Genomic DNA, 12,118 nt, shown 5'->3' with positions numbered 1-12,118 from the left:
ACTTCATATAGAACCAATTTATTTGACTTCCCTATGCCTAATGCTGTGTTTTTTAACTGTCTAATAACTAGATTAATTTTACTTGGGACATTTTAGCTGTATCATAAGCCATAAAATAAAACTTGAACTTAAAAATAAAGCTTCATAGAATTTTTTCTATTTAAACACTGACTAAGATTGTGCAGAACAAAACAGAACAAAGAATTCTGTATGAAATATCCAATATATCTGCAGTTCATTGTTGGGAATATATTAATCAGCCTACTTTTCTTAATCTCCTTTATTTTTTCCTAATAACAGAGCTTTATAACAACATAATTAGCCAATGAGACATTAATAACTATTGGGAATGATGCTTTTTAAAAAACACTCAGTGCACTATTATTTTTAAAAGTACAAAATGAAAAATTGTCTTGTCATATCCAGTGTATACCTGTCCATGAGCCTCCTGTGTAAATGGATATGCAATGCATGATGCAAAAAAAAAAAAAAGCTTTTCAATCACACCCCATACTGACAAGCGACTTTAACCCAATCCATCAAGAATTTACTTTCGTTTTAACAGATCACCCCAAGACAGCCTGTGAGATCTGACATGTACATTTACATAATTAAGCTTTGGAACACTTGTAACGGACAACATGAACATTTGGTCCACAAATCCACACCTTATCAATCAAGCTAGTGTCAAACTGAGGTGGTTTTTCAACATTTGAAATGCAAAAGAAAACTCTTTTGGGCCTCTGGGTGTCTTCATTGAGGCACTATACACACCTTTGCTGTGATATGCATTTCCTATTGAATTACGGCTCTTAACGGCAGGGTGTCGGCCATTAATCACTGTCTCTGAAACGTCAACCAGAATTTCAAAAAAGGCACAGCTGGGCCATTTTAAAATTTGAGTCATACCTTTCCACTGATACAGTTGCTGTGTGACTGCCCATGGAATGAACATGAAATGCTAAAACTTTTCTCAGAAGTGAAAAGTGGCTCCTATTAGGTATCATCTCCTATTGAAAAAAATGGATGTAATGCTCAGAAGTAAAGTGTAGCAATAATTTAAATGCCATATAGAAAGCCAAAGATAACATTTTTTTTTACTAATATAAACATGATGTAAAACTTGAATTTAGGCTTCAGTATAAATTCCCTTTGCATTTTTGAAAAGAGTGCACGGTGGCAAGACTGAAGGTTTGACAGGCCATGGATAGAAAGGCTGCTTTATGAGATTTTTTATTATATTAAAATAGTGTTCCCCTAGACCCATTAATGTGGTTGGGTGTCAACTAAAGATGAGTCTTTAATTATGTGTTAATGAAGATGCATTGTTCAAAATGTGCTACCCTCCCCCCACTTAATTTATGCCTAATGCCGCAGGTACACATAAGTAGTAAAACCTTAATTAACATGCCAATGACTGTCTTTAGAAATTATTGTTCTTAACTAAGGACAGGATTGAAAAGGACCATTTAAACAAAAGCTTATGTTTGAGAAAACTCCCTTTTATGTACAATTTCTAATAATGAAGGCTGTTCTGTGGACTGCATACGAATTATTTTGTTTTGTTGTGTGTTTTTTTTACACTTCTGCAGAGATAGTATTGTCTGCTCCTAAACAGAAAGAAATGATGTTTATTAAAGACAAACAGTGCACAAATAGTTAAGTGAAGACTTTTTTTTTAAGTGAAAGACAAGCTGCCCTCTCTCCCTCTTCCCCGGCTGTGATGAATGACTTGATCACAACACATTTTAGAGAAAGCTCATGCAAGCACAGAGAGGGCTTCTCAAATGACATGACTGACAGCTCATCTCATTTACAGCCCCGCTCCCATCTATTTAATATTTTATACAGGCCTTTTTACACTTGTATGTATTCTGTGTTTAGGCCAGAATAAACCATTCTATCTTACCACAGTTATTCACGAAAAAAGACACACTCTAGAGAAATACACTGTCTCTTAGGACTGCGGCACATATTTTGCGGCACAGCAATGATAATATTTAACACTTTGTGTGTCATAAAGAATTCATTCCAGTATTATTGTGGGACATTGTCTTTGCTAACAAATGATTTTTTGTAAAAACTATGTATATAATAAGTAATAAAATGTGTGTTTAATAGATTCCAAGGAAACATATACAAAATATAAATACACAATATTATAAATGTAATTTAATCAAAAAAAAATGGCTTCTTTATTGCCCATGTCTATCTTAAATTGCTTGAAAAATTAGAAAAGTTTACCTTACAATAACTTCTTTGCACATTTCCTACCTATAACATCGGCTTCTGTTGTTACTTGCAAATGAGAACTTTAACTGAAAAATCCTTATAATAAACCAAACTGGAATTTTTCCTCACAATAACAAAGGTGGAATTTCAAAACAAAGGCTTGATGTCAAAAATAGTATCTTCTGCACTACTTTAGATCAGTTTTCACTTACTCCAAAAATGAATTGATCGGGTTCAATTAATTCTAAACCTAATTTGCTAGTCACACTAAAAAATGTACTTATTACATAAACAAATAGTTATAAAATTTCACTTATTAAAAAACTGCCAGAAATTACTACATTTGCTTTTTTAAAAGGTACATATTTTAATCTGTTTAAGATTCATGTATTTCATCCATTGACTTTCATTTACAAAGTTCACAGAATTCAAGCTTTAGAAAGTTGTAAAGTATCATTAAATCCATTATTAAAACTTATTAAAATTACCATACTCACACCGCCTATTCCCATGTGTGATGTAGCTTTACCAAAACACAGTGACTAACAATTTGGGTACTGCATTTCTAAGAGTAAAAATGAGAAAAATGTACATTTATTTCCTATCAGGATTATTAAAAAGACCCTTGAGCATTAAAATCTGCCAGCACGGTGAAGCTATTTGTTTTTGTGCTATAAGGGGTCATTAATAGAAGGATGGAGGAATATTGAAAATTAGCTTTTGGACTCATTCCAAGCTAGTGTATTCAGCAAGCGATTGCCTTGGAACTCTGCCAAAATATGAACACTTCTGTAGCTGAACACAGGGCTAAACTTGAGAGCAAGTTATCGTTTAATCCCAGTGTCAATAAATGTACAGTTATAAATTAAGAGCCTGTGTAGTATAAAATTAACACTGAATTCAATTATGGACAACTCTTTGTAATTTGCTGTTACCATGATATCTTCAACACTGTGTCTTACAAACAAGGAATTAGTCATTGTTATTATACACATGTAGACATGAATACCGTATCTGGTTAGTCATTTAAATCATAGAAAGGATAGAATGTTGCAGCATTCATGAAGTGTGCATACCACATTCACTATGACTGTATAAAGCAGAGGATTAGATTATGCTTTGATTTTCCTTTTTCTTATATACAAATGGATGTATCTAAAATACCTAAGAAAGCAGTGAAATTACCTTAAAAAAAGATGGTCTGAAAACTACAAGGCTAATGCTTCTATTTCCATAATGTGTGATGTGTTGCACATTCACTTATTTTGCTTATCTTTCAACTTTATAGCTACAATTCCATCTGGTCATCAATTTTCTAGTTCAGTTAATCCAATTTAGGGGCCAGAGCCAATCCACAGAACACTGGCGTAAATCAGGAAACATCACAGAATAAGGTACCAGTCTATCTCAGAGCACACTTACACACAATGTTACACTCACTCACAAATATTTAATTCAGCCACTAATCAATCTAATATGTATGCCATTCAAAAATAATCCAAAAGCAAAGGCCATAAAAACACTCAGCCTATTACACATGAAATGTACTGGTCTGGATTTGAACCTAGTCTCCTCAGAGTGTAAGGCAGCAGCAACTAACCACAATATTTAAAATTCTTCATGATATTTAAAATTCTTTTAACAGTACAAGTAAAAGAACTCTGGGATAGTGCCAAATATGTGAAACTATGTGTAAAAAATAAAAATTATTTTTCTGCATTTGCAGTTGAAAACCTCACTATCTAAAAAGATCTATTCATAGAAATGACAAATTTTAGAAAATAATTTCAATGTTTTAATTACTGCTTCAGTTTTTCTTGAAAAGGCCTTTAAAAATGCCAATTAATCTCAAGGAATGTATATGGATCACCCCAAAAAAAGAAGAATGACACTTTCTTATCATTCACCTGGTACAATATGTCTCTTTCATTGTATTAAACAATGAAATGTTGAAAGAGTATGTTTCTTTATTATGCTTTCAGATTATAAGGTGCAAGCCCACAAAACCTTCTAGTAATTAAGGAACTGCATAACAATTCACACATTCACATAATTCTCTATTCTATTGATGCAAATTGAATGTACTTTTTTTTTGGTATTTGGTGCACTGTATTAATCCCAGAGGGGAAAAGTTGTCTTTCATTTAACTCTCTTTAGCAGCCAGTAAATTACTTTTCATTACATTACTTATTATATGGCTTATTTACTTTTGAACAACTGTGTAAATACTTTTTGTAACATATGATCAAATAAATAAAATTGTGTTGTTATTTTGAAGACCATTTTTGTTATTTTTCAAGTGATTACTATTATTCCAAAAACAGGACCTGTTACAAGTGTTGTGATGTCACTATCCTCAGTGTTAACACTAATGCTGACTGAGCTACTCAGCTGAGAGAGGGTTGGCAAGGGTTTATATCTGATTGGGGAATGAACCACAGCAGATGCTATATCTGAATAAAATCACAAGTACAAAGTTATACATGTTGGAAAAATTAATAAAAAGTAAAAATATAAGATGGGCTACTTTCATATTCAAGAAACAACTTCTAAAAATGCATACTGGTTTTTGTTCGTGCAACATTCTCATCATCCAGGAAGTATGCACAAATTGTTCAGAAAGCAAATACTGTAAAATGTTCACCTATTTTGTAAAAACTGCTGAATATAAATCAAGGGGAATTATGCTTAGACTATCTAATGCACTAGTAAGTCCACATTAGGACTATTACGCACAGCACTGGTCACATCACTACAAAACAGATTTAGCAGCTCTCGAACTGCAGAGCTATACTGAAAGACCCTATCTTACTAAGAAACACCAAGAGACTCAGGTCTTTAAAATTCACAAAGACATCAATAAAGTTTCTTCTATAGGTTTTTTTCAGTTAAACAGTTAATTGTATAGGCCAAGACAATGATCTAAATCAAAGCAAACATTATTCAAGACAGTCTCTGGGAAGCACACCATTGTGCAAACGATCATTAGAATCTAGAATATAAGAACATAAGAAATTTAACAAACAAGAGAAGCCCATCCAGTTTATCAAGCTTGTTTGTTTAGCTAATGGCTAAGCTGTTTCAAAATCTCATCCAGATAATTCTTAAAAGTTGTGAAGAACAAATTACAGAATCATGTAGAATAATGTAGTCATGTCATGTAGTCAAGCACAGAACCTTAATACCTTTTTAAAAATATCTGGAAGACCAACTGGGGTTGCTTAGTTACCATTTAATCAGGCAAGCTTGGTAGACTAAATGGTTCAATTCATTAGTCAAACTTTTAATGTTCTTATACAGTATATTGACTAGGCACCTCAGTAAAAATAACACAGGCACGATATGGAAGACTTGTGTTTTTCTAGAATGTTCTAAATTGTAAGGTGTTTTTGAAAAGTACAGAAACTATTTTTGCAACAACACAAATTATACATGTGTACAGCCCAAAAACTAACTACAAAACGTGTAGAATTTTATCACCTGACTAATTACATCTTTTAATGCTAATTTCAAATTATATCTCAGTAGTTCCAAAGTTATAAGTAACCTAGCTGTAGGCTGACCATTGAATTACTATTCTTTATGAAAAAAGGTTCTGCTGGTATTTCCCCTGTACCATATTTAATATCTGCAAATATGACTTAGCTGGTTCATAAGTAGAGATGTCGACATCATTGTGCAGATCGCTAAGAAGTAGCAAATTAGGCAGGCATTTTCAAATATTACCAGTCAATAATTCTTAAAATATATCTAAATCAACTTCAGGCTGCTGTCTTCCTTGTTGAATTGTGTATTAGTCATTAAAATCATTTCTACTTACGCTCACAAGCATCTCCTTTTTGATGAAATCCTGCTTTACAAATGCACTTCCCGATTGGAACCAACCATTCGCCTTCTGCGCTGCAATGCATTCTGGGAGAATTGTCTGCCTCTTCTTCTGCATCACTTACACAGGTACCTCTCACTTCAACCAAAGAGGAAAATTCCGATCCCGTGACTGTGTCTGGAAAAACAGCTAAATTCTCAATAATTGACCAGCACTTCTTATAGTATACTTTGACAGACACCAGAGCAATACAGGCCCCTACATCCTGGAAAGCCAGGTAAAATCCTTTTCTAGACAAAGGTCCAATTTCACGCACTTCTGTATTGAGCTTCATCTTCCGCTCCCCAAGGTCTCCCTGGGTAAAGCTTTCATCTGCAGCAATAGTATCTATTTTTACATACTGACTCTCTTGTATATTCCTGCCAACATCAGAGTCAGTCTCTTGGTAATATAGATTGAAAGTTTCCTTACATGTCCCCAGCACACCTGGTAGACTATTACAATCCCTCAATGTGAACTTAAGCTCAATAAAAATCCTCTGGGCATTGCCCTTTTCAATCCAGTTAGTCCGCAGCCAGTTGTTCTGGTTGGGTTCCATAACCTGGCACACTTGATATGTCCGGATGGGTGTGTAGTTCTCATCTAGTCCACTGATTTCTTCCCACTAAGAAAAACAAAAACACAAAATTAACATCTATGACATACTTTCTGTAATTATTTAAAAACAAAAAAGCAATATACTTTTTGCATTCATTCATAAACCATCATGGTATCTGAAATAAAAAGGTGACTATTCTATAACGAATGGCATTAGAGAATTTAATTACACACTTTCCACTTTTAAAAAGGAAGAAACAAAATGACAGAAGCAAGCTTTTAAAAATATTTATTTTATGAACATTTAATTTAACATAGAATATCCAAAACGTGAAGTTTTAACATATAAAGCTGACTTGGAAAGTTTCAAGAAAAAAATAAAACTTAATATTTCAACAGTTCTTACATTTAAAAATGTTATATAATCCTGTACTGAACAGTTTTGCTACTTTATTTTACAGCACTTAGAGAAATGAATGAGCTGTTCATAGTAAACTATTCTGAGAAACATTTGTGTAAATGTTGAAAGTCAAGAGGGTCAGACATATCTCATACAAATTTTCAAATTGCCAAAAATAAATTTATGGGGCACTAATGAAAAGTAAGGAGTGCTTAACATATAGCGTATGTAATCTAAAGAAATAAGCAAAAACTTGCAATAGAGCAAGTCTTGCAATTCCAAAATGAAAACATAATATGTAATATTTATTTTGCACAGAAAAAACATGTTTCTGGAATATTTTCAAATGGATTTACCAGCATGATGCCTTACTAAAAAACCCAGCAATATAAATCTATTTTTACTGAGTATCAGAATGTAATTATCACAGATGTTTCATTGTGAAACAAAATATATGTTAATCTGAAAACCTCTATCTCTACATAGAATAAAGGTGCTGAAATAATGCATAGCTTAAAGACATTAACGAGGATTGAGGTAACACTAATCTAAACCAGAAGCTAAATCCTAGCTAGAGCTTATGAACTGTGGTTTATTTTGAAAAGGCAGATTACTGAACTTTGAATTGTTTTCTTTATTTTTAAATTCCTAAATATTGTTCACTGACCACAATTTAATCAAGATTTTACACAGGCCCAACAATACATTCAAGATTAGACAATAATGGAAACTTCTGGAAAGGTTGATTACAGACATGACATTCCAGAATGAGTAACATATAGCTAACAACTGAAACATCTGAATCACAAGTACAAACAGAGCTGATGGTAGCAAAATAATTAAATAAATTTCTGTCTTTAAACAGAGTTTAAACTATTGAAGCACTGGTCACTTACCTACAGAATAACACCCACTGCAGACACTGGGAATGCTGTTTCTATTGACTTGATTTACATAAGCAAACACCCTGCAAATGGCCTTTCTTAGACATTTTATGGGGGAATAGCAATGCTTTCAGAGCTACAGTGACATCAAGAAACTTTAATAATGGCAATGTTTAATCTTTCTGCCAGGCATACACTCACTTTTTTAACTTCTTTTTTTCTCACCGATTTTGACTTTAAAAAAAATATTATTTGTTTTGTGAATATCTTGGCATATGCTTTGAAATTTCATAACTCTTAAATATATATTTGTTTTGCTCTAATTTCAGCTGTTTTTAGGTTTGAAGAATACTATTTATTAGACTTACTTTTCTTTTAGAATTAACTTGGACCCTTTTATAGTATTAAGATAGCAAAAAGTTCTTAAAGATTATTTAGTTATCGTTTGCTTAATATAAAAATGATTTACCTTTGTCACATTTGCTTTTCTTGATTCAAACACACGTGTACATGTTGCAAATGTATTCATTATCTGAACCCATCTTGTCCATCACAGAATCAAGGATCAATATAGCGATACCAGAGCCAAGCATTACGGACACCAATATATATATATATATATATATATATATATATATATATATATATATATATATATGTGTGTGTGTGTGTGGACACGTCTTGAGTTATCTATACATGCACATATATTATATACTGAATGTATATTTCATTATATACAGTATATATATATTACTACTGTATATGAACATTTTGATGGTTATATATTTATAGATGTTCTGTGCAGACATGATTTCTCTATTATTTATGAAGTGCAATTTGTATGTAGACATTTTATTATTAGACTTATAAGTTTTTCTTGAAAAAGCTCTAAAATATTTGTAAAAGAATACAATTCAATGTTTTCATACTAATTAAAATATATATTCAGGTGATAAAACCTTGAATTATACTTTACTATAAACACATATTGAAAAAAGTTTAATTAAAGGAAATGAATCAATGCAATACCCAAAAAAACTGATAACAGTTTTGACATACTGTTCTTTCTTTTGACATAACTTTAACAATTGTTTTGTGAGGCAAACTGGTGATTTTGGCAGAAGAGTCTTGACTGATTCAAGATTGCATAAGGCTGCATGATTAAACTTAATGGTAGTACTTTGAAATGGTTCCTACATAATGAAACAAAAATACCAAATACGAAAAGTAAAACTGCGACATACAGTAACACTAGCAATGTCCTTTACGATTGATAGAAAAAACGACTTATCTCAGGGGCCAATAGCAACTAGGCATTACTCAGTAAATTACTCCCCTTGAAATGTTGAAAGCAAACAAGTTACTGTTTAATTGTTTTAAATTGCACAGAACAACTTGAATTCAAGGCGTCTTCCCTATGATTATCAATACGTAAGTGTTACAGAATTTTTGGAATGCATATTACTGTTAGAGCAACTAATTTGGATCACAATTTACTTTTCCTTAAAACACACACAACAATGGCGCAATTGACAACAGGGAAGTGCCCAATTAAGACCTGCTCTGTAATTAGTATGTCTTTTCATCTAGGCAACATATACTTAAAAAAGAACCTGCCCTACACCTGATTGCCTGGACTGAAAATAGCTCTCTTACAACTTATATATCCAGCAAATGGACCCCGGATAATAATAACAGTGTGGCATAAAGGTCAGAGAGTACAGGTGGAATGTTAACATTTAAAAGAAGGCAAATAAAAGATCCTTACCCCGCTCGATGGAAAAGAGATCCACTCCAGCTCTGTCTGCTGTGCTTTTGAATCTAGCAAAATAACTGCAGAAATAAAAAGACATGTATATATATATATATATGTGTGTCTCTTTGAGCATTTGTTCACTAAACGTCTTTACACGCGTCGTCCAACTTTGGTTTCGTTTTAAAGCCATGTGTCTTTAAATAAAATAAGAATTTAAAGGAAATGAAGTTAAAACAAGTTCCATACTGATTCAATGAAACTAACCTCTCAAATTCTCTGATACGTAAAAAAAATGGACACTGCATTAGCCAGTCCACTGATTCAGCCGTTCAAGTTAGACCTGCGACCGTTGTGATTTACACATCACTTGAAACCGCTTGCATTACAACATAATAAGCATCACTTTTATTGCGGTATTAGCATTATTCTCATTTAATTTACTGGCCGTCTTGACTCGGACACTGCAGCACTTGTGTTTGTTTATCGCGTCGGCCACAGCCTAAATGAGCTTTGATAACCTTTAAGTCATTTAACAAAGCTGTCACAAAAAGAAACTACCAATGCCTATTTTGCTTAGGAAAAATTAGAACAAAGAAGCAACTTTCTTTTCATTCATCATATCTGCTCTAGAGCAGCAGATGGAAAAGAAGATGCAGTTCGCCTCCAAGCGACAGAGATGACATTTTCAGTTTAATATAGTAAATTGAAAAGTACATGTATAGATATATAGATGGTTCTCTTCCGCGATAGTGTAGCTTAAAGAAGTAAGACAGCAGGTGTCAGGCGCCCGCTTTATTTTCTTCAGAGGCTGTTAAAATGTTTTTGTAAAATATGCGTTTTCCAACTTGCAGTGGATTTCTTATTCATATTTTATGTTTAACAAATTACATTTAAAACACTTAAAATGCATATCTGTGTCCATATGCCGAACACAAAAAAGCGCTTTGATTGAACTGATCACGCACGACTGTCTCAACGATGTCTTATCTTTTGCTACACATGCTGTCGAGTTATTTTAAATATATATGGAAACCTTTCTGAAATAGTATCAGTAAAACAAAAAGGTGAGTCCTTTAAACGAGTTAATTCGGCATTTAGTCACTAATCTCTGCATTAGTCACAACAATAAATAAATTAATGAATCGTGTTTATCTATTCTGACAGCTCTGCATTGATTCTTTTAAAAAGTTATTACCCTGAATGTATTAAGTATTTCGATTTTCCAGCTATAGATGCTTTTGGTACAGCACGGCTCTGGCAATTAGTGTCATCAAAGTACGAAATACTGCGATGCGTCTGCCTTTAATAAAGATCGGTGTTATTTTTCATAAGCAGCTGTTTAATCGTTCAGTTTTATGTGTCACGGTTCACATATCATGTTTAATGCAACCATGTCATGATGGACTGCCTTTCATCTTCTTCTGGAAGAAGCAAAGACAGGGAAACATGCTAAAAAATCGCACTGAGGGAAACTTTCGATCGCTTGTCCTGTTTGCAAACACGGAATACGCTTCTGACCCATTTCAATGGCATAGTGGTTGTGCGTATGAGATAAATGCCGCAGCTAAGAACATAGTCTGTTGATGGCTTTAGAACTATAATGCCCTTTTTGAGCCATCTTATTTCTTTAATATTATAGTACACATTTCAGTGGCGGAGCGCTGTTACCTTTAACGCGAACCCGATCCGGTCAATGTGCTGTCAAGCGCATTTTCTCAGTGAAGACCCCCTCCTTGCCCCCCCACACACACCCCCTCCCCGCCAACCACCACAGCATCTCACACGAATACCGCAAAGCATGCAGAAGTAAATCTGAGCCTCGATGATCAGTCTCTTTAAAGATTTTTTTTTCTGAAGATCACACAAGCGAAGATAAAAAACAAGATCCAACATTTTTTACAAAGGAGAAAAAAACTTTGCTCTCATTACCTTCCTTTGCATTTTGTGCAATTCCAATACAGATATAATTTAACAAGTGTAAGCCAAGTGTAATCCACAGAGAGCGCCTTAGTACGGAAACCATATTGTGATTTGAAGTTTGCTATCCAGTGTGCTCTTTCCTAACAAAGATTCGCTCCCATTTACTGTGTAAGACCAGCTCTGAAGGCTACCTCCACTCGTCTCTCACTCAAATAGCATGAAGAGCTTTAGGGCGGAGTCTGGAGAGTCTGCTATGCCACTCACTTCGATTGATAACAAGCTACTCCAGTCCGTCAAGGAAATGCGCCCGAAAGGAAACTGCTTATAACCAATTAAAATAGAGGAAAGGCGGGACAGGCTCTGCGAAATGCAGAGGCTGTGCGGCGTACAGTCGGGAGAAGTGAGACAGGAAAGTACATGTACGGAGTGAAAAAACAAGCGTCCACGCGCGAATAATCGTATTATAAATTTCATCTACAACTGAGGAGAACTCAGTGTTGTTC

The 12,118-nt window shown here is 33.8% G+C and overlaps 1 protein-coding gene across 3 annotated transcripts in view; it reads right to left on the bottom strand.

Annotated features, from left to right (window-relative positions):
• epha7 (eph receptor A7) overlaps positions 1 to 11,805 on the bottom strand; it is a 139,906-nt gene extending 128,101 nt beyond the window's left edge. For 2 of the 3 annotated variants that reach the window (XM_039747974.1, XM_039747976.1), the window contains exons 1-3: positions 11,625 to 11,805; positions 9,708 to 9,772; positions 6,053 to 6,722 (exon numbers count right to left, since the gene is read on the bottom strand). In XM_039747974.1, the coding sequence (XP_039603908.1) occupies positions 6,053 to 6,722; positions 9,708 to 9,772; positions 11,625 to 11,718 (829 nt within the window). In that variant the 5' untranslated portion in view covers positions 11,719 to 11,805. The remainder of the gene's footprint in view (positions 1 to 6,052; positions 6,723 to 9,707; positions 9,773 to 11,624) is intronic. The other variant, XM_039747975.1, reaches the window with a different exon arrangement.
• Positions 11,806 to 12,118: the final 313 nt, after the last annotated feature.

The sequence above is a fragment of the Polypterus senegalus genome, chromosome 3, assembly GCF_016835505.1.
Source record: "Polypterus senegalus isolate Bchr_013 chromosome 3, ASM1683550v1, whole genome shotgun sequence".
NCBI lineage: Eukaryota > Metazoa > Chordata > Cladistia > Polypteriformes > Polypteridae > Polypterus > Polypterus senegalus.
Note: the sequence above shows the minus strand (reverse complement) of the source record. Positions and strands in the feature narration are given on the sequence as shown.